General features: G+C 53.9%; 1 protein-coding gene across 2 annotated transcripts; it reads left to right on the forward strand.

Moving 5' to 3' along the window:
• Window positions 1-277: 277 nt before the first annotated feature.
• On the forward strand, window positions 278-22,157 carry VSX2 (visual system homeobox 2). 2 transcript variants are annotated; one of them, XM_012438282.2, is made up of 5 exons: window positions 278-760; window positions 2,044-2,128; window positions 5,913-6,036; window positions 19,498-19,678; window positions 20,520-22,157. In XM_012438282.2, the coding sequence occupies exons 1-5, from the start codon at window positions 391-393 to the stop codon at window positions 20,843-20,845; spliced, it is 1,086 nt and encodes a 361-aa protein (XP_012293705.1). In that variant the 5' UTR covers window positions 278-390; the 3' UTR covers window positions 20,846-22,157. The 2 variants fall into 2 exon arrangements, with proteins under 2 accessions (XP_012293705.1, XP_012293704.1); XM_012438281.2 differs by having other exon boundaries at window positions 391-760; window positions 20,463-22,157.
• The last annotated feature ends 423 nt before the right edge of the window (window positions 22,158-22,580 follow it).

A 22,580-nucleotide genomic window follows, 5' to 3' on the forward strand; every position in this document is an offset into this window, starting at 1 on the left:
CCAAGCCACTCTGCCTCCTGGAACAGCCCTGAACCTGAACCTGAACCTGAGCCTGGTTGTCTCACCTCGGCCCCTGGGGGCCCTGCCCACGGGCGTCGTGTAGAGCCCATCCGATGCTTGACCCACAGCACCTTGGCCCCTCGACACTGCCTGCGGCGGGAGCTGCCAGCTTTTTGGAATTCCTAATCGCTCCTGGCCCCGGTGATTGGCTGCTCAGCTCTGACCCCACTTGGGCTGCCGCCTGGTTGGATAAAAGGGGAATCTCCTTGGGCTCCAGAGCATTAGACACCGGAGGGGGCACCTGGGACCAACTTCGCGAAGCGGGGAGCCCGGCGGGGGGGTGGGGTGAGCTAAAGACCTGCGGCCTCAGCCCCTCCAAAGAACCGGGAGATGACGGGGAAAGCAGGGGAAACGCTGAGCAAGCCCAAGTCCGAGACAGTGGCCAAGAGTACCTCGGGGGGCGCCCCGGCCAGGTGCACCGGGTTCGGCATCCAGGAGATCCTGGGCTTGAACAAGGAGCCCCCCAGCTCCCACCCGCGGGCTGCGCTCGACGGCCTGGCCCCCGGGCACTTGCTGGCGGCGCGCTCAGTGCTCAGCCCTGCGGGGGTGGGCGGCATGGGGCTTCTGGGGCCCGGGGGGCTCCCCGGCTTCTACGCGCAGCCCACCTTTCTGGAAGTGCTGTCCGACCCGCAGAGCGTCCACTTGCAGCCATTGGGCAGAGCATCGGGGCCGCTGGACACCAGCCAGACGGCCAGCTCGGGTAGGTGAGGCGAGGCTGCGCGGCTGCCTGAATGGGGGCGACAGCCGGGAGCCCCGCGCCGTCGGCTCTCGCTTGCTGGACCAGGCTTCCTCTTGGCGGAAAAGTTCCTTCCAGGCCGGGGGTCGCTGCCTGGGCCTTGGGTCTACGCGCCTGGTGCCGGGGCCCGGGAGGATGCTTCGGCGTCTGCCGGGTTTCCGCCCCAGTGTTTCGGGCGGTCGCGCAGTTCTCCGGTCCCTGCGTCGGGCCGGGCTCGGCCACGGCACTTTGTTGGGGCCCCACAGAAAACGCGGTTTGGGGTGTCGGAGGCCGTGGTGCAGGGTCTCCGGCCGAGTCGGAGGGCCCCAGCTCCGCGGCTCCACTGCGGCCCCGGCCTCGTGGAGTATCTGCACTCCCGGAGCCCAATGCTGTTCCGGCTCCGGCCGGGTCCCTGGTGTCCAAAGTTGTCTGTCTCCTCCTCCTTTCCCCATTCCCAAACCTCGCGTTGGTCAATTGGGGTTTATTTTTCACCCCCACGAGCTCAGACAACCCGGCCACCGCGGCAGCCAAAGCGCCCACCATCCGCTCCCACGTAAGCGCCACAATACACCGGAGCCCGGCGACGCGCGGGCTTGGGGACCCGGGGACCCTGGGTGACCTCCCCGCCTTCTCCCGGCGCTGCTTTCCCAGCGGTGCGTCGCGGCCCGCTCGGCCCTCCGGTTCTTGTTCGAGCTTGGCAATTCCCCGATTTTTCGTTGCGTTTTATTTTGTTTTACGTGGAAAGGCAACGAAAACCAGCGCGTCGCAGGCTCTCGGGCCTCGAGCGAGGACGCATCGTGCTGCCCCGCGAAAGAGAAGGTGCCCGCAGCCTCGAGCCTTCCCGGAGCCCAGCTCCCCACTCCTCGGCTCCTCTCCTCGCTCCTCGGGGCCAACTTTCCGGCCCGGGGCACTGGGGCTGGTCTCGCAGGGCAGGGCGCCGCGGGGTCGAGACCGCGGGGTCGAGACCGCTGGGTTTCCGCGGCCCCCTAAGGGTGCCTCGCTCTTTACCGTCCCTGTCCCAAGCGCACCGGGGCCTTTGCCTCTCTTACAACGAAATCTGTTCAAAACCTCCGGATTCGGGCCCGGCGCGGTAGAGGCCAATCTGGGCCCAGGGATGGGACGGCCACCCTGGCGCCCGAAGGCTTCCTGGGGAGACAGAGCAGGCTCCCGCCGCTTGCGGAGGCGGCCCGGAGTGGGGCCCTCGTGTGTTTCGGGCACCTTGGAGCGCGTCCCCCACTCTCCCGCATGTCCTTCCGCCCGCTTTTCAGATTCTGAAGATGTTTCCTCCACCGATCGAAAAATGTCCAAATCTGCTTTAAACCAGACCAAGAAACGGAAGAAGCGGCGACACAGGTGAGGCCCCGCGGCGCTTTCTCTTCTCTCTCCTGCCCGCGCACCCCCGCTGCCTCCCTCGTCCGGGCTGGGGTCTCTGGGACCCTATTTTCGGCGACCCCAGGTCTGAGGTCCGAGGCCGTGCCAGGGCGCAGACCACGCGTTGTTTGGCGGAATCTGCCCGGGGCCTTGGCATCCGCGCCCGGTGAGCACGATGAGTGGCCGCCGGGGAAGCCGTTCGGTTCGGGCTTTCTCCTCCTTCTGCGGGAGAAAGCAAAGGCTCCAACACAGGCCACGGTGAGCCGCAGAGCGGGTGGCGGCCCCCAGATCCCCGCATCAGTACATTCCAAGAGCCACACAGACCGCGCGGCCGGGCAGATTCGCTCCCACCTCCCGCGGGAGCCGGTTCCTTTGCGCTTGGCCTCACCCGACAACCGCATTTCTCTCCCGGGGTCGCTGTCCTCTCTGCCAACTCCCTAGCTTTCTTCTCCCACCGTTCCCCAAGGCTGGAGCGCACTGACGGAACATTTTTTTTTTTTTTTGGCTTCTTCTCGTTCGTGATTCTGACCGAGTCGCTTCCCTTCAGTGAGCCTCAGTTTCCTCGTCTGTAAAATGGAGTGGGGGGCGGTGTAGACTGGACGGTCCCACCAGCCATAGCTGGAGTGGGATGGGCTGCATCGGGGTACAGACTAGAAAGGTTTTTTTTTTGTCTTTATATAAAAATTACTTGCACAAAGTTAAAACTCAATAGATGTCGACAGGTATATCTTGAAAAGTAACCCACCCTTCTCCCCACCCCACCCCCGCCCTTATTCCCTTCTGCACCAGCCTCACTGCTATTTGTTCCTTGGGTACATTTGTAAGGTGGTTTGCAAGGAAATAAAGGAGGGAGAACCAAAAATCTGCCTGCCTTTCTGCGGGTGCCGCCCGCAGGTGCTGCCCCGGCGCTCACCTCGGAGCTGTTTCCCCGCAGCTCCCTCCGCCGCCGCAGGCTCCCTGCCCTTTCGGGACACTTCTCCACTGGGGTGTGCCCCACCCCCCTACATCCTTTTCTCCCACCCCAATTTGTTCTCAGCCTCTTGCACCCTCTCTCTTTGAGCTTTTCTTTTCTTCTTTCTTCCTTGGCCCTGGGAAACTCCACTGTTGACCCTCCACCTTTCAAAACGGCCTGTCATGACCCCTCAGGCCCTAAGAGGTTTTGGCTTGAGTGTAGGTGAACTTCGACTTGGTTTCTCCGAACCTTGGTTTATTCTTTTACAGCAGCTGTTTGCTTTTGTTTCATTTGTATTATTTTAAAAGGAAAAAGAAATTGTTTTTGGTCTTGATCATTGGTCTTTTTTTTTTTTACATTCAATTCACTAACGAATATTCATTAAAACACTTTTTATGCACCTATCTTATGCTGGTCCCAGGGTGGGTAATCCTGTCATCTTCCCCAAGCAGGGACAGGGACGGGGCAGGTCAGAGACTGGCAAAACTGCTCTTGTGCTGGTGCCCGAGGGGTTGGAGGGGTTTCCGCAGCTTGGATAGCACTGGAAAAAGCATCCCCAAACCCCGGGTACAGGAACGGGTTTCTGCATCAGGAGGTCTCATTGTGTGGTATTTGGAGCTGGGTGACTCGTAACCCAAATTCCATGCTTAAGATCGCTGACTGTCTGTTCTCTTCTGCCACTCTCTTCAGCAGGGACACCTTTGGGGGCTTTGGTGGGTTTTCATGGGGGCAGCACAGCAACTCAGCAACACCAGGTATTAACTGCCTGGGATTTCTATTTCTGGTGCATGAAAGGAGAAGGTTATCGGAGAGAGGAGAATGGCTACTGATTTCAGGTGCTGTTTTTAATTAGGAAAAAATACATTTTACCTGAACTTCTGTCATTTGGGGATTTGGGACAAGAGACCCTGGAATCTGGTGATGAGAGATGGGCTTGCTTTCATCTCCCAGAAACAAACCAGACTTAGAAGCGTTTGGAGGGTGGGGTGGGGATGAGGCAGCCATGGTGAGAGTCTCTCGGAATTTGCTGTTTCTCTCTACTGGGAAAGCTCAGCTCCTCTTCAGACCGGACACAACAGGAGCCTGAAGGGTCTGGGGTTCTGCATAAACCAGGAACAGAGAGGTTGGATCACACTGTGGGGGAAGCATGTCAGCTCTGAGGCACGAATGAGGGAAAGTTTGGGAGATTCGAGTTTTTGTTTCGTTTTTGAAGAGGAGGTCTCCCAAGTAGAGGCTGGGACTTGAATGGTTCTACATGACCTACAGTCGGCTCTCCTCTTTGATTGCCTTTGTGCCTCAGTTTCCCCAGTTTCGGAAAGGACTTGCATTTTTTGATTGTTTATTTTGGTGCTCTGTCCATGCGCCCTTCAGCAGATGGCAGGAGCGAAAAAGCAGCAGCTCTTCAAATTCTCAGGAATTAACTTTCTGTGTGCATAAGCATTTCATGTCACTGCCCCCGCCAGCATAACAGAAACGATTTAGTATCAAACCAGTCATTTTTTGTAAAGAGCACCATTTTTCTTTGCTGCATTATCCTCTGAGATATTAAAGTGGACACCGACATAAGGAATGTGTGAGGCTCACATCTGTACTTTTGGGTTGTGTCAGACAAGGGTGAGGGCACAGCAGTGAGGAGTTCTTCACCTCTGTGCTGGCCCTGGGGTCCATCCCAGGGGACGAGGCAAGGGCTGTACCATTTCTACAAGTTTGGTGTGTGGATACTGGACTAATTTGCCTTTTGGCTTGCTAATGAGGTTTCAGGATAAAGATCACCCAAAAGCTGGTAAAATTAAGGTCTGAAAAAAGAAGAATTTATGTCTGGAAGTAGGTGTTTAGTGGTTTATTCAGGAAAGGGAACCTTTGAATCCCCTAATGTTGGAGGCAACATTTTACGGGTTGGGGCATATTCATTTGCCCATTTTCCTAGGGTGAGAGAATGTAGTTTTTACCAGATTCTTAAAGCAGTTTATAACACAGAATAGATCACTATGAACTGCCCTGTGGGGGGTGGGGAACTGTGCCTGTAGGCTCTCAGGGTCGCCCGAATGGACCCCACCTCCAGGTGAGTGGCTAAGTTTGGAAGTATGGGATGGTTGGATGGTGGCCCTTGCCTTTTCAGCACAGAAGAGAACTGGAAGAGGCTCTCGGCAGTGCAGGGAAGCTGGCAGGTCTGGGTGGTGTGGTGGAAGGGCAGGAGGAGGAAGGGGCACTGGGGTGAGTCGAGGGAGTGGGAGATTCAGTTCTCAACTGTGTGAACACTGAGGTTGAGGCTGCATTTAACCTTCTGGTGAATCTTCTAACTTTCAGAGGCATTTAAAAATTCAGCTCTAGTGTCTGTGAGGGCCCAGGAAGCTGGTCTGGGTGGAGCTGGGCTGTTTGGTTATCTGGTAAGCGCCTCTTCTTTGGCTTGGGCACAAGAGGGGCTTTCTGCTTTCCTAGAATGTGCTTCTTAATAGCCTTTTCCCCAGAGCAGTTCCAGAAGGATCCCCAGTGTGAAATGTCACTGAAGGCTGAAATAATGGCCATCTCATACACACACACACACACACACACACACTCGGGAAGGGTAGTGTGAGCCCTCAGCCTTGAGGAGGAAGAGGCTAGAGGGTTAAACTATGAGTGAATGAGTGTGTGTGTGTGCGTGTGTGTGCGTGTGTGTGTGTGTGAGAGAGAGAGAGAGAGATTGCTTCCAATTGTGCTGAGCCAGGCTGGGTTTGGGGTCTGCCCGGGAGGCAGAGGAAGGTGGTTCTGTCCTCTCTGAGACAGGCTCTTTCAGTTTCTGGGGTCCTGAGTGTCTGGTCTTGCTCCCCTCAGGACAATCTTTACTTCCTACCAGCTTGAGGAGCTGGAGAAGGCATTCAATGAGGCCCACTACCCAGATGTCTATGCCCGGGAGATGCTGGCCATGAAAACGGAGCTGCCGGAAGACAGGATACAGGTAACAGCCCTGAGCCCCTCTCCCCTCCACGCTCCCCGCTCTTGGTGACACCTACCGCTCCAGGGTTCCAGAGGCCCAGGAGCCCACCTCCCAGCCCGCTGTGGGCATGCACTTGCCTGTGATCGTGTTCTCAGCCTATTGAAGCTGAACACCTGCCACATGAGGTGGGCACTGTAGGGGGATGAGGGGCGTCCAGCTGTGGTCTGGCTGTTCCAGACTATAGGCTTCCCGGGGAGAAAGGCAGCCAGATACTGTGGAGGTCTGGGGATGAGAGGTGGAGACTGGATGGGCCCCTGGTCCTGGGCAGAGTCTCTGTTGAGGCGAAGGTGTCCTTGGACAGTAACCCCTGCCTGGCCTCTGTTCCAAGGCTAGAGGGAGCCCCAGGCCTCTGGGTGGCTGCGAAGAGGAAGCTGGCTTCTAGTCCTGACCCATCTGTTTTCCTCCCCTCTGCTCCCCTCACCATGATGAAAGTGTTGCCCCTTCTCTTCCTGCTCCCCACCCCTCCATCCACCTCAGGCTCCTTCCTCCCACACACAGCCCAGAAGCTGCTGCCCTGACCTGCTCCTCCTTCTCTTCTCCCTGGTCTGGCCCAGGATGTGAGCTGGGGCAGGTGCCTGCAGGTGGTTCACTAAGCCCTCCTTCTCTCCTGGGCAGTTTTGTGGTGTAACCAGCCACTGATCTGGGCATGTGGTAGGCACGGGGCCTCCACTTGGTGGCAGCAGGACCTTGGCAAGTCCAGAGTCCCCTACCTGGGCAGGAGTGGGGCTGCGTAATCATTTCTTTGGGAGAGGATGAAGTCTGGGCAGGGCCTCCATCAGGCAGAAGGAGTGGGGTGGGAGGAACATTTCCAGAAGATTTAGGGTTGTCGTAGCTGGTGCTCAACCTTCCGTGAAAGCTGCTCCCATTGCCTGAGCGATCCAGAGGATCCAGAGCTAGTTTACCACGGAGGCTGGGGCCTGTGGGCTGGGCCCAATCCTGACTTCCTGGAACTGCTCTGCTCTGTGTCTCCTCCCCAGTCTAGGTTCCTTGCGTCTCCAGGTGTGATGTGTGCCTGGGAGGTGGGGGGAGCTAAGTAAGGTGTGTGGGTTGCTCTGTCCTCTCTCACTGGAGGACCAGAGAATGGAAATGAGACTGTGAGGCTTCCTCTCCCCTGGAAATCTATGTGGAATTTCAACCGATGGTTTTAGACATTGACACTAACAATAAGCTCAATTATTCATAAGCAGATTATGTTTAGTGCATTATCCATGGTGGCCTGGACCCATTACCCTCCACCCAGTTGGGTTCTAGTGAGGTAAGCTGGGCATGGATGTTGAATTGTGTGTGTGCACGCGCATGCGTGTGTGTAAGCCAAGCGAGTCCAGCTGATGCATAGCAGTAACCCCTGCCTGGCCTTCATTAGCACAAAGTTGGCCATTCCAGGTGGCTGTGGCAGGGAGGAGCAATGACAAATCCCCGCTGTTGGCAGGCCCCACATTTGCAGTATTGACCAGAATGAAGGAACAGCTTGTCTCTTGCAGCATGTTGTCCTAAAATCTTCTTGGCCGATTAGGTAGGGGAGGGTGGATATGGTGTTTGGAACCTGCTGAGCTCAGGATTTGAGGGCAGGCTCTCCCTCAGCTGTAACTGCATTGCTATGAATGCCCCAACAGGTGCATTGAACTTAACAGGGCTTTGTTAAGTTGCTTGGGGGTTGTCTATACGGTGGTGTCTGAGGGCACCAGAATCAGCATGAAAGAGCCTGGGGTGTAGGATGAGGAGAGCTCATCACCCTGTGACTGTGAGGATTGGCTCTGCAATTTGTGGATATTGGAGAAATGAGGGAAGAGTCTCAGAGTTTCAGCAAGGTGGCCTGGGACACATCTCAGTGTGTATTAACAGCAGTCACAGTGATCATTTCCAGAGGAGTTTCCATGTGCCAGGTGTTCTCCTGAATTCATGACGTGCACAGGAGAGGCAGGGTGGTATAGTGCTTAGGGCCACTGGGCTCCTGGCCGGCTTCACCTCCCAGCCCCTCCCAGCCTTCATCTGTACAATGGGGGTGACAGTGGCACCTGCCTTTTGTGCAGAGGCAATGAGCCAAATGTGTGCCGTGTTCGGGACAGTGCCTGGCACATGCCCCCCCGTTCACCCGGTGTCAGATCTGATCTTATTAAATCCTGGTGGCAACCAGGGGCTGAAGACCATGAGTTTCCTTTGAGAACTGAGGCAGCTGAGGCACAGCCACTTGCCCAGGACCCACGGCTAGTAAGTGGGAGACACGAGACGCAAGCTAGGTCTGAACGGAAAGCCCACCCTGTCCTGCCCGCTCTTCTGTTTGAAGTCTTTGCTTTGACTTGAAGCTGGGGGAGCAGACGTGATTTGAAGTCAGAGTGGGACCCGTATCACAGTAAAGAAAATCAATGTTTATTGAGTATCAGGCACGGTCATAAAAAAAAAAAAAAAAAGTAGCTCAAAACTCACTTATATAACAAAATTATGTTTTGAATATGCAAATTCTGTACATGAGTTCTAAAGGGTGAAAGCTCAGCCCTCCCACTGCCTCTACAGCAGCCCACCCATGTCTTTCATTTCCTCACAGAGCTAGTTCATGTATATTCAGCAGAGCCCTCAGAACACCCATGAGCTGGGAGCTACTATTTATTATTCCCATTTGACAGATGGGAAAGCTGAGGTGCAGACAGAGGCCAGAGTTTAGTCCCTTTAGACTCCGAAACCCTTGCTTCCTTCCCTAACATTTCCCCTCAATGTGTTGGCCGCCACTCCTGAGCCAGCCCCCTCCCAGTCCAGCTTTGGGTCGGAGGACTCTGTGGATGAGATGAGCGGGAGGCTCCAAGTCTGGAGTTAGAAACTCTCGGCCAAGCAGTGGCGCAAGCCTGTGGTCCCAGCACTTTGGAAAGCCAAGGTGGAAGGATTGTTTGAGCACAGCAGTTTGAGACCAGCCTAAGCAAAAAACAAGACTCTGTCTTTGACGAAAATAAAAGAAATTCCTGGCTAGGTGCAGTGGCTCATGCCTGTAATTCCAGCCCTTTGGGAGGCTGAGGTGGAAGAATTCCTTGAGGCCAGCCTGGGCAACATAGTGAAATCCCCATTTCTACAAAAACGTTTTAAAAATAAGCCAAGTATGGTGATGCATGCCTGTGGCCCCAGCTATCAAGAGGCTGAGATGGGAGGACCGTTTGAACTCAAGAGGTAGAAGCTACACTGAGCCGTGATCGCACCACTGCACTCTAGCCTGGGTGACAGAGCAAGTCTCTGTCTCAAAAACAGACAAACAAACAAACAAACAAAAAACAGGAAGAAATTCTCAAGATGGAATAGAAAGGTTATTGAACTGGAGATCAGGAACTCGGATTTTAGCTCTAACTCTGACATCTGGTGCAGTAGAGGCTAGGCCACACCATCTGTGAGCCTCAGCTTCCCCATCTGTAGAAGGAAGAGGTGAGATCCCTTCCAGGGAGGGGCCTCCTGAGGATCCCTCCCCCACAAGCCCCTGGGCTACCATTGGTGGAACAGGGGTGCAGGGCAGGTGAAGTTTAACAGCCCCAGATAGACTGCTGGGGCACACATCCCTGCTGGGCCAACTCAAGGAAGCCCTTGCATGTCTGAGGTCTGTTGGCTGATGTCTAATGAGAACCTGCCTTGTGGACATGGAAAGGCAGACACACCTACTTCTAGTCTTTGTTTCACTCCCAGCAAGCCAAACTCTGAGTTTGAAATTACTCATTTGTAAGATAACAGTATTTTTCCATAATGCTAACTTAATAAAAATAGTGTTATTACTGGCATTTATTAAGTACTCACCATTGTCCCAGATACTAGGTACTTTCTATGCCTCGTTTCTTTTCTTTCTTTCTTTCTTTTTTTTTTTTTTTGAGATAGAATCACTCTATCACCCAGTCTGGAGTACAGTGGTGTGATCGTGGCTCACCGAAACCTCGTGATTCTCCCGTCTCAGCCTCCTGAGTAGCTGTGATTACAGGTGCCTGCCACCATGCCCAGCTAATTTTTGTATTTTTAGTAGAGACAGGGTTTCACCATGTTGGCCAGGCTGGTCTCAAACTCCTGACCTCAAACGATCCACCCACCTCGGCCTCCCAAAGTGCTGGGATTACTTGTGTAAACCATCCCACCCAACCCACCTCATTTTATTTAATCCTTAACAGGCAAATGAGTTAGATGTCATTCCTACACCCCTACACCCATTTTCCAGATGAAGAAACTGAGGGGCTGAGAGGTAAAGTAAGACTGGGATTGAAACCCAGTACTCAGTTACCATGACATGAGATTCTATGAGAGACATGAATGCCTCTTTACAAACTATAATAATGCAAAGAACAGAGACGACAAACCAGTCCCAGCAGAAAGGCATGATGACTTACTCTGCCTGTGTGCTTGGAGGGTAAACACGTCCTCACTCTACATCTCTCTGGGCTGGAGGTGGAGGAATATGGTGCAGTGTTGGGGAAAGAAAAGCTTCTACGTCTCCACATCAGACTCAGGCACATGGTCCTTTGTGTCCCAAATAAATAAATAAAATACTGGCGCCTGTGATCCCAGCACTTTGGGAGGCTAAGGTAGGGGGATCACTTCAGGCCAGGAGATTGAGACCAGCCTGGGCAACATGTCGAAACCTCATCTCCACACAAAAAATACAGAAATTAGCAGGTGTGGTGGCACATGCCTGTGGTCCCAGCTACTTTGGAAGCTGAGGTGGGAGGATTGCTTGAGTCCAGGAGGTCAAGGCTGCAGTGAGCTGTGATCATGCTACTGCACTCCAGTCTGGGTGACAGAGCAAAATCCTGTTTTAAAAAAAAAAATTCTAGAAGCCAGGAAATAAAAAAAAAAAAAAAAAGAAGAAGAAGGAAAAATTTTTTTTTTTTTACTAGGATATGGCATTCTGGAAGTCCCTGCCAGCTATCAGCTCTGGGGAAGAGAAGGTGGGTTTTCAGACTGACTTATTTCCTCTGTGGGGTCACTTGTTCCTAGAATTGTAAGGGCAGGCTACATATATACCCGTGTTTCCTGTATATTTTTTTCTAAGATGTACTTGTTATAAAATGCAAACCTTACAGAGCTATGGATGTTCAAAGTGAGCAGAGACTACATTTCACCCCTCTTAGAAGCTTCATTTATGTTGAAGGTTGAGGTTTAGATTCTCTGCTGAGCACAGAGACTTTGCCTCTTTTAAAGTGATCCCTGACTAAGGGTAGGGAGCAAAGTATCAGAGGGTCATATTCCAGAAGTAAGAAGATAGATGCCTGGGTGGGGAAGGGTTTGCATGGATCTCATCTCAGGATGGTTATTAGGGCAGATTTTAAAAACACCCATGGGGGCCTCCCCTACACTCAGCAATTCTGATTTAATTGGTTTAAAATCAAACATCTTTGGCCCGCCACAGTGACTCACGCCTGTAATCCCGGCACTTTGGGAGGCCAAGGTAGGTGGATCTCTTGAGGTCAGGAGTTTGAGACCAGCCTGACCAACATGTCTCTACTAAAAATACAAAATTAGCTGGGCATGGTGGTGGTGCACACCTGTAATCCCAGCTACTTGGGAAGCTGAGGCACAAGAATCGCTTGAACCCGGGAGGCAGAGGTTGCAGTGAGGCAAGATGGTGCTATTGCACTCCAGCCTGGGCAACAAGAGCAAAACTCCCGTCTCAAAAAAAAAAAAAAAAAAAAAAAATCAAATATCTTCATGTTGGCATCTGTATGCTTTTCAATCTCTCTAGGTGATTCTGTGTGCAGTGAATGTAAACACAGTGGGTTGGAGGCTTGGGAAAGAGGTGTTTCTGTAATATGAGCAGAAGAAAGTGACGTTTTGGATGGCAGGGATGGGGTGAGGAAGGAAATGACCTGTTCGTGCTTGGGCAAGAGGCTGCCTGGAAATGTGGTCGGAGCTGCCCCCTAGTGGGCAACAAAGGCTGCAGCAAGACTCGGCTTCTCTGAGCCTTAGGCTGGGCTGTGCACAGCGCACTGAAATAAAACCATGGCTGAAATAGTGAGTGGATGCAGAGTGTGAAGCCCCCTTAAGTCACGCCAGAGATGAGCCCAAATTCATCAGCTTCCAGCCAGAGGGGAAGAGACTGGGTGAATGTGATGGATGCTCATCCAGAGCATGGCCAAGAGAGCCAGGCCTGATGGCATGTGGCAAGATTGCCAAGCAGGGCCTGGGGAAGTGAGGAGACCAGAATGTGCAAAGGGCATCTGCCATGCACAATGGCTCCTTAGGAGGGCGATCCCGGAAGGACTGCAGAGGTCTCCAGGGAGATGATTGAGAGACGGAGCCCTGGGCATGTTGTCTGATGGCGATGCCAGGGTGGGAGCTTGCAGGACAGGAGCTATGTGATGATGCAGAGACAAGAGGAGGCATGGGGCATGGCCTCGGCTGTTCCTGCTGATTGCCCACGTAGAGAAAGAGCTAATAGGGTTGCCTGGCATGCTAGCTGTGCCTTTGTATCCACTTGGCAAGAAGTCCTTCCCTGGGCCCAGTCTACCCTTGGAGGCACAGGCACACTCTGTCCCTGCTGTGGAGGCACCCGCCAGACAGCTGTGGACAGCCACAGACTTTCCATGACCCGGGCTTTCTGATGGCTGCTGGGGTATCACTGCTGATACCTCTGAGGGGAAATGTATCAACCCAGGCTCGGCTGGGTGTGGTGGCCCACGCCTGTAATCCCAGCATTTTGGGAGGCCAAGGAGGGTGGATCACCTTGAGATCAGGAGTTCGAGACCACCCTGGCCAATATGGTGAAACCCTGTCTCTACTAAAAATACAAAAATTAGCTGGACATGGTGATGCATGCCTGTAATCCCAGCTACTTAGGAGGCTGAGGCAGGAGAATCGCTTGAACCTAGGAGGTGGAGGTTGCAGTGAGCCAGGATGGCACCATTGCCCCCCAGTCTGAGTAATAAAGTGAGACTCCGTCTCAAAAAAAAAAAAAAGAAAAGAAACTCAGGCTCATTCCCAAACTGAAAGGCCCTCCCAACTCAGCTTGTCTTGGGACTCCAAATCTGGTGGCCTTGGGTGTCACTTTGGGCCCCTTCTCAGGCACTTGGCACCCTGAATGAAGTATAAGGCAGGGCTCTGGTCATCGCTGGCACCTTGATGCAGGGTCTCCCAAAAAGCTTGGGACCAGACTCCCATGTGAGAGGAGCAGTCTCTTCTAGAAAATGGGTGGTCAGGAAAGTGAGTGAGAGAGGGATCAAAGGAATATTGTGGGCCGGTCAGAATGAAGAGTCCAAGCAGAGAAAGGAGCCTAAATGGTGAGAAGAAATGTCAACGGTGGGAGATAAAATGACATGGTTTTATGTGAAAGGTGTCCTAGAGCATTTCCTGCAAAGCAAAGCTCGTTGCACATCAAGCATCAGGCCAGAGTGTTTCAGCTCTTACTATGTGCCAGGCATTTCCCACACACGGTTTAATTTTCACCAGAAACCTGAAAAGAGGTGGTGTCGCAGGGCAGGTAAGGAATGGGAAGCTCAGAAAAGTTAAGCAATGCACTTGGGGTCCGGGCGCGGTGGCTTACGCCTGTAATCCCAGCACTTTAGTAGGCCAAGGCGGGTGGATCACCTGAGGTTGGGAGTTTGAGACCAGCCTGACCAATATGGTGAAACCCTGTCTCAAAATAAACAAAAAGAAAGAAAGAAAGAAAGAAATGCACTTGGTTGGGCGTGGCAGCTCACACCTGTAATCCCAGCACTTTGGGAGGCTGAGGTGGGTAGATCACCTGAGGTCAGGAGTTGGAGACCAGCCTGACCAACATGGAGAAACCCCATCTCTACTGAAAATACAAAATTAGCAGGGTGTGTTGGCGCATGCCTGTAATCCCAGCTACTTGGGAGACTGAGGCAGGAGAATCGATTAAACCCAGGAGGTGGAGGTTGCAATGAGCCAAGGTCACGGTGAGCAAGGTTGCACCATTGCACTCCAGCCTGGGCAATGAGAGCGAAACTATGTCTTAAAAAAGAAAGAAAGAAAAGAAATGCATTCATAGCCACAAAGTTATCTAGAGGCAGAGCAGAAATCTCCAGCCTAGGGCTTCTAGCTGCTGTGCCACAGTTGACTCACAGGGAGTATGGGCACTGCGTGGATATTCTCCTGCACTGGAGCCTTAAGGGCTTGGAATATATTTAAAATGTGGGGAGAGGCCGGGCGCGGGGGCTTACACCTGTCAGCCCTTTGGGAGGCTGAGGCGGGCAGCTCACCTGAGGTCAGGAGTTCAAGACCAGCCTGGCCAACATGGTAAAACCTTGTTTCTACTATAAATACAAAAAATTGGCTGGGCGTGGTGGCTCAGGAGGCTGAGGCAGGAGAATCGCTTGAACTCAGGAGGCGGAGATTGCAGTGCGCCGAGATCACGCCAGTGCACTCCAGCCTGGACAATAAGAGTGAAACTCTCAAAAAGAAAGAGAAACAGAAGGGAAGGAAGGAAGGAAAAAGAGAAGGGAAGGAAGGAAGGAAGAAAGAGAAGGGAAGGAAGGAAACTCTCAAAAAGAAAGAGAAAAAGAAAGGGAAGGAAGGAAGGAGAAAGAAAGAAAGAAGGAAAGAAAGAAAGAAAGGACAGAAGGCAGAAAAGAAAGAAAGAAAGAAAAGTGTGGGGGGCAGTTTGGAGCATCTGTTTAGCTCTCCAGATGCCTAAAGGGGAAACTAGAGACTGTCTGTGTGGAATGTTACAGTCGAAGTTTGGCTCTATCTTCCCCTCGTCCTGGATTGTGGTTATTATTGTCAGTCCAGCCTTGAAGGGCATGTGAAGGAGGCCAGAGGGCCAGGTAATGCCATTGATTAATTTCTGGGCAGGCTCCCGTTTATTTTCAGTGCCTCTACCGAAAACATACTTCTCGGGCCCTTCTGTATGACAAGCACTGATTTTAGGCACTCATTTATTTCATGTAATCCTTCAAACAACCTCGAAAAGTGGATATTCTTATTTTTTATTTGAAGAGACTGAGACTGAGAGAAGTCAAGTTACTTGCCTAAAGTCACACAGCAATTTTTCAGAGCTGGGAATTCCCGGTCAGGACTGGCTGGCCTCAATGCTTCTTGTAAATTTTTAAGTTCTGTGTACAGGCCGGCGGCTTCCAGGAAAGGAATGGAAAGGGACACGTACGGAGCGGTTAGGGTTAATTCTAATTCCTTGTCCACCTCCCTCCAAGGCACCATTGCCACAGCTTCCCTGCCAACTGTTCTAGAAATTGTTTTGGCCGTCCAGGTTTCCTCCATAAATTGGAGTAGCATCTGGTCTTCACAGAGAGCCAGGCATTCCAGGAGCCCATAACTGAGGGTCTGGATGACTTCTGGTTTGAGCGACCAGCTGGCACCAGCTCCCCTGGGAGAGTGTCTGTGGGCAAAGTCTGATCTGTGCAGATCAGCCAGATATTCATTTGCCCAAATTAGGAGACCCAGGAAAATGGTCCTATTTATAGGCCCCAGAGATGATCTGAATCCCGAGTCCGCATCCCCTTCTTTAGTACCCTAAAAATGCTGTTTCCATCTGGGAAGCTGCCCCATCTCAAGCACGGGTATTCCTGGAACTCCTGGGGAAGCCAGGGCAATGCACCAGGTATCCACGCTGGGTGGGCGGGGGCACCACTGTCTTTGTATATTCCACAGTGCCTTCTCCAGAATCCCTAAGACCCAGCTACTTACTTGGCTCACTACAATCTCCACCTCCTTAGTTCAAGTGATTTCTCCTGAAAATGGAACTCTCTTTTATAAATTTAGCATCAAAACTCAGTGATGGCAAAAACCGGACCAGACCTTGCAGAATTTCTTTGTCGTTCTTAGTGTAAACATGTACATACATGCTTTGCTGCAGAAATCGAAGCTGCTGGGTTTGATCATGAGGTGCTGCTGCAGGACAGTATGTTACTGTGGTTTATGCATCACATCTTTTGTCTTAAATCCAAAACATTCTCCAATCTGGCTGCACAGGTACCAGTCAAAGGATTGTGGCCTTGTTTTATTAGGGTGGTGCAAAAGTCATTGCGGTTTTTGCCATCAAAAGTAATTACTTTCAGCTGGGTACGGTGGCTCATGCCTGTAACTGCAGCACGCTGGGAGGCCAAGGCCGGTGGATCACCTTAGGTCAGGAGTTCAAGACCAGCCTGACCAACAAGGTGAAACCCTGTCTGTACTACAAATATAAAAATTAGCTGGGTGTGGTGGCAGGTGCCTATAGTCCCAGCTACTCAGGAGGTTGAGACAGGAGAATTATTTGAACCAGGGAGGCGGAAGATGCAGTGAGCTGAGATTTCGCCATTGCACTCCAGCTGGGGATATGGAGTGAGACTGTCTCAAAAAATAATAATAATAATTACTTTCAATGGCAAAAATCTCAATGACTGTTTTGCACCAACCTAATAGAATGTACTGTATCCAAGCAGGACAGACTGTCTCCTGACCAGGAAGCAGGTGGCTTCTTATAGTCACGAAGTAAACCTCACCAGTTCTCTGTGGTCACACTTGGTGTCTGGAATTCCATCAGCAGGGGATTCATTCTTTGCTGTCTTCTCTGAGAAGTGGATAAAACCTGGAGTCATCCTTCATTTGTTTGTTTTTGGTTTTGAGACAGAGGCTTGCTCTGTTGCACAGGCTGGAGTGCAGTGGCATGATCTCTGCTCACTGCAACCCCAACCTCCCAGGTTTAAGCGATTCTCCTGCCTCAGGCTCCCAAGTAGCTGGGATTACAGGTGTGCACCACCGCGGGCGGCTATTTTTTGTATTTTTAGTAGAGACAAGGTTTCACTATGTTGGCCAGGCTGGTCTCGAACTCCTGACCTCAGGTGATCCACCTGCCTTGGCCTCCCAAAGTGCTGGGATTACAGGCGTGGGCCGCCGCGTCCCGCCGGGAGTCATACTTTTATGTGGATTAGTCGTTTTAGATTTTTCCTCTGTGGGAGAAAGCAGCTTGCAGCAAGCGGGTATGCTAACGGGAGGGCGATGGGACAGGATTGAGGCCCCAGACAAACCGCAGGTCCCAGGTAGGACAGCTAGTCGGGCACGCATCCTGCAGCACAGGCCCGTAGCGCTGGGGAGATCTACACACGGCGTGGAGCCAGGCCGGGACGCAGGCCCGAGTTAGCCCGGCCGGCCTTGCTCCCGTCTCCCTTCAGGGCACGGAGGATGGCCATCTAGCGGGCTTCGGATTACACAAACCCCTTCCTTGACGGGGGTCTCCCAGGGCGGTCGGGTCCAGACCAGGCAGAGGCCTTGCACCTGTGCTTCCCAGCCCCCCAGTTCTGAGCGGGAACTGCAGGTGCCAAACCCGGTGGCGGCTAAAGTGCTGCCCGCAGGGAGACGACGCCACCCGGGGCGGGAGAGGCCCGGGGCATCTAAGGCCGTGTCGCTCTCAGTTGTTTAGAGACTCCCAATTATTTATAAATGAAGAAAGGCCAGAGTTACACGCGTTTGGGTCAATTTAAAGGTGCGCGTGCCCAGGGCGGTGCTCTGTGACCTCCGTGGGAGATGCCAAGCCGGTGGGCCGGAGCGCCCCCTGCCGGGCATGGCCGGCCGCTCTCCACCACAGACTCCGGGTCGCCGGGCGCTCACCTCGCCACCTGGCGGCGACGGCGGGAACCGCAGGAGCGCGCGGACCCCAAGCCCCACCGGCCCCAGCCCGGGCTCCCCAGGCAGCAAAGAGTTAAGCTGTCAGCGGCGCGATGTTAAACAGGTGTCAAAGGCGCCCCATATATCTGCAGATTGAAATCAAATTCTTTGCCGTATAAAAAGATAAATTACCCAGGCGCTGCCGCGCGTCCCACTCATCACGCCAGCTCCAGACGGCAAGCAATTTTTTTTTTTAATGTGCTAACGACCTAATCAAGCAATCAAGTCGGAGGAGATTGCAGCGTGACCCGGGCAGCCATCTGCCGCCAAGCCCGCATGCATTTCTGCGCCGCGCGGGGCGGGGGCCGCGAGGGGCTGCCGGGGGGAAGGGGGAAAATCCTAAACAAATTAACACCCAATTTTCCCCGTCTAATTAGTTAAATGAGAAGAGTTGGGGGTCCCGGGGGAGCGGGGGCGGCTCGCGGCGAGGCGAGCGCTGCCTCCCCAGCATTAATTAGTGCGGGTCAATGCCGCGGCTCCCGGGAGAGCAGCCGCTTTAATTTCCCGTGATATTTCAGTGCCTGAGGCCCATCGATTCAAACTGAAATTAACTTATTTTTCAATCAGCCCAGGGCTGCCCCTGGGGGTGACTCTTCTTTTGCCGCCTCCTGAATAGAGCTGGAGCAATTTTTCATTAAAAGCTGATACCTCGGCCGCCGGGGAGGGGGCCCGGAGGGAAGGGCGGGGCCGGCCCAGACTCGGGCAAGGAAATCGGGAGGAAATGAACAGATTTCCCGAGCCCGCCTTGATCTTCCCCTCCCTTGCTCCCCCGACTTCCCTGGGGCGACTCGCTGCCCCCGGAGTCTGAGGCTTAAGGGCTGTGAGGGGCGAGAAGGGACCCGCCAGGTTCGGGGCCCTCCAGTTTCCCGCTGGCCTCGCATCTCCTCGGGGTACAATGTAAGGAGCTCCTGGTTCTGACAGCTGCGGGAAATCTCTGGAAAGCTGCTCTGGGGGACCAAGAAATCTTTCTTCCCCAATCCTGACAGGGATTCTGGGATCTCTTCCCAGAATGAGGTAGAGTGCTGCGGACACCAGGGCACCCGACTCTCATTCAGACTCTGCACCAATCAGCTTTGGGGCCAGAGACACATTTGCCAGTACTTCCTCCACCCCCACCCCCTCCCAGGGCCCTCCTCCCATTTCCTCCTCAGCCCTGGAGAATGCTGTCTTCACCCCTGGCCCAGGTCCCCCAAATACCATTCAGAGTTAGGCCCTGAGCTGTGGGGAGCAGGTACCTGGAGGGCACATGGGGCTTGGCAGAGCGCAGAGGAGGCTGACCCAAGCCTTCCCAGGGAGTCTCCCTCCCTAAGTTCCCAGCCTCCCTGATACCTGAGTGAAGTGCCCCTAAGACTATCCCCTGCCCTTTGTCCCTCACCCCCCCCACTCACCTGCGCCTTTCTGGATGGTTCTGGCTCTGGGCTTCTGGCAGAGAGGAAGCCCCGAGCCAGAGACACTGCTAGTCCAGTTCTGGGAAAGGAATTTGTCCCTCTGCAAATCAGAAAAAGATTTGTATGCTGGAGGTGCAAACTCATGCAAGAGAGCCATCAGTGGTGGGGCGGGCTTCTCAGCTGCAAACAGCGGAAGACCCTGGATTCTGCGCACCTGCAACACCCTGTCCAGGAGGCATCCCACCCCATCACCCTAGAACTACCCATGTTATTCTCATAAGACGCATGTCCTCCTTCTGAATACTCCCTGGCCCTGGAGGAACCCAGGGGGCACCATGGAGTGGGCGAGCTTAGGTTAAGGATACCCTACTGGAGAAATCTTCACTCCAGGCCTGCAGGGGGTAAGGCCCTTGGGCCCAGCACCTCTCAGAGTGAGCCTCTGACCTGTTCTGTGCACCTACAGGTCTGGTTCCAGAACCGCAGAGCCAAGTGGAGGAAGCGGGAGAAGTGCTGGGGCCGGAGCAGTGTCATGGCAGAGTACGGGCTCTACGGGGCCATGGTGCGGCATTCCATCCCCCTGCCTGAGTCCATCCTCAAGTCTGCCAAGGATGGCATCATGGACTCCTGTGCCCCGTGGCTACTGGGTAAGAGCCCGCACCCTCCTTGGGGCCCTGCCCCTGCGGTGAGGAGAGCGGGCTCCCTGGAGGAGGGGACAGAGCCTTGGGGCAGGGGACTTGGGCCACAGCAGCCTCGCAGGAGAGAAGCTCTTCAAAGCAAGCCTCTTGGTCTACCCTGGGGGACCGGGGGTGTGGTGGGGTGGGTGGGCCTGGGGCCTGGTGTCTGTCACTTGCACTGGATGACAAGAACTCTCATCATCAATGAGTCCCTATCTGGAGGGTCCCTAACTGTGGATTCTTTTGTCCTGTGAGAAGGGTGTGGCTGTTTCCCTGGAGTCTGTACCCCCCTCTCCCCTTGGCCAGAGGTGGGCTTATGGTTGAACAAAACAGTCTCCCTTGGTGGTTGAAAGGACCCCTAGGTCCTTCTGGCTGCCATTCTGCTTTGCGCAAAGGACTTCTGTTCCCCAAATCTCTCTCCTTGCTATCTTCCCCACCTGCTGTCTTCCCCACCGCCCTCTGGGCCTATATTTGAGAACAGCACAAGCTTCTCTTGGGGTTCTAAGATCCGGAATCCCACGGGGGAAGGACAGGGGAGCATGTGCTGTGGCCTGGAAGGGACAGAACAGGCCACCCGGGCCCAGGTGCCCAGGGCTTTGGCAGGGGGAAGTCCCCCACAGGCCTGGTGACCCCATCTGCCCATTCCCTGCCCCTGGCCCTGGTCCAGCCCTGGGACTCGTGTGACTGTGGTGTGGGAGGTAAGGCTTTCTGCTCGTCCTTAATTCTGGCCTCTCTCTATCTTTGCCGTTTTCAGTTCAAGATGGCTTTCCCAGGCGCTTTTCTAAACCCGAATACCAACAATTCTTTTTAGGGATGCACAAAAAGTCGCTGGAGGCAGCAGCCGAGTCGGGGAGGAAGCCCGAGGGGGAACGCCAGGCCCTGCCCAAGCTTGACAAGATGGAGCAGGAGGAGCGGGGCCCCGACGCTCAGGCGGCCATCTCCCAGGAGGAACTGAGGGAGAACAGCATTGCGGCGCTCAGGGCCAAAGCTCAGGAGCACAGCACCAAAGTGCTGGGGACTGTGTCCGGGCCAGACAGCCTGGCCCGGAGTACCGAGAAGCCAGAGGAGGAGGAGGCCATGGATGAAGACAGGCCGGCAGAGAGGCTCAGTCCACCGCAGCTGGAGGACATGGCTTAGGTCAAGGGGTGTTCAGATGCCGGAGCCCCAAGACTCTGTTCTCCTCGGGGCCTGTGGTGCTGGGAGGTACTCTCTGAGGCAAGGCCCAGGCCTGGCCTCTGCCATCCTCCTTGCCCCCCACAGGCCCTCCATCACCCCTGGTGGCTGCAGGCACAGCTGGGTTCCGACTCTGGACCATGCTGAGACATCCCTGATCTAGTCTTGACCTCTCCAGCATCCCAGCCTCAGACGCCTTCCTGCTGCCCACAACATCCCCTCAAGCCCCTTTTCTCTCAATCCCTTTGCAACGATCACTGGTTTTGGCCACCCTTTGCTCTCTGTTCTCTTGCTTTAAAGAGCCCTCCTTCCCAGCTCTCCATCCTTTGTGGATTCTGCTCTGCCCATGCCTAAAGCCCATTGCTACAAATGCATCGTGCATTGCCTGCCACAGCTGTGACGCAGACGGAGGACTGGAACTGCATTTCCAGCGTTCTGAGCACCCCAGTCCTCAGCAAAGGTCTCCTCACTCAGCCTGTTCCTCCCTGCAGACCTGGCTGGGCCTGGGCTTCCGAAGTGTGAAGACACCGCCCTGCAGGCCCAGGCAGACACAGCCTCTCCCTGACCCATCAGAGGAGTACAGATGGCAGGCTACACTTGGGAAGTCTCAGCCTGGGCCCCTCAGCCACCCTTGGTCTCATGCCCTGCCATGGTTGCCCTCAGGAACCCATCCTCTCCACACCCAGCCTGTCCCACTGGCTCCTCCCAGCATAGGCAACTACATGGCATGTGGCAATATTCGCTGCATGCCATGAGTCCATGTCTTATGCCTCACAAATGCTGCAGCTCACTGTACTGTTCAGGAGTCTAAACCCTCTACCCTGAGTCCTCAGGCCCCTGGACCTGTGTTCTGAAGCATCTTGACTCTCCTGATATGCTGCCTGTGACCTTGACTTGCTGTGAAGTCACCCTTCCCCCACAGCTCCTTGCAAACTGTTAGTTCGCATGTGCCCTGCCTTGAACAACCCAATCTAGCTGGTAAATGACATCTAGGAAGCCACAGGCCTGGCCTCCACTGAGAAGCCAAGCCTGGAGTAGGCCTGGGACTATGCATATGCATTAAGGGCCTGTTAGAGAAACCTTCACTCCAGGCAGACAGGGAGCTAAGGGCCTAGGGCTGAGCACCTCTCAGAGCAAGCTTTTACCCTGTTCAGAAGGATGGGAGAAAGGATGGAAGGAAAGCAAGGTAGAAGGCCAGGTATAAGTCCAAGCAAAGCTGTAGGTACACATGCCTTCATGCCAGTGTATGCCAGGAGGCACAACCACTAGACTAAAACACAGTAACCGTGATGCAATAAAGAGCTGGGGCTTCTTTCTGCCGGCAGATGGGTGGACCTGTTGGTGCGGCGACCTCTCTGGCCTGGCCTTTTCCATTCACATGAGCAATGGGAGCACAAAGCCCTGTTGACCTGCACGATCCAGATTCCCAGGCCAGGCTCCCGACCCCATCCACCCCACCACCATCCCACCCACCTTTGCAGGGAATACATTGTTAGAGAAAGGCCCGAGACAGTGCATTGCAACTTTAATTCCATATCAAAAGTTGATTTCTCCTTCATTCCATTTATGGAACTTCCCTCCCTGGTTCTTCTTGTCTTTGTCCCTGTTGGTTTGAAGTGTTAGACTGTGGCCCCTGGTGTGTAAATAATGTACATAGAGTGAGAAGAAAGAAACTTGATATTGAGGTGTTTGAAATATG

This window comes from Aotus nancymaae, unplaced genomic scaffold, assembly GCF_030222135.1.
Source record: "Aotus nancymaae isolate 86718 unplaced genomic scaffold, 86718_ANA_hifiasm-v0.15.2.pri h1tg000011l, whole genome shotgun sequence".
In the NCBI taxonomy this organism is placed as follows: domain Eukaryota; kingdom Metazoa; phylum Chordata; class Mammalia; order Primates; family Aotidae; genus Aotus; species Aotus nancymaae.

What these genes read in the sequence shown, in the direction of transcription:
- VSX2 (XM_012438281.2), top strand. Translation starts at nt 391, where the DNA reads ATGACGGGGAAAGCAGGGGAAACGCTGAGCAAGCCCAAGTCCGAGACA. An exon ending in CGGAAGAAGCGGCGACACAG is followed by an intron (nt 2,129 to 5,912) that starts GTGAGGCCCCGC and finishes TGCTCCCCTCAG; the next exon opens with GACAATCTTTACTTCCTACC. An exon ending in CTGTGCCCCGTGGCTACTGG is followed by an intron (nt 19,679 to 20,462) that starts GTAAGAGCCCGC and finishes TGCCGTTTTCAG; the next exon opens with TTCAAGATGGCTTTCCCAGG.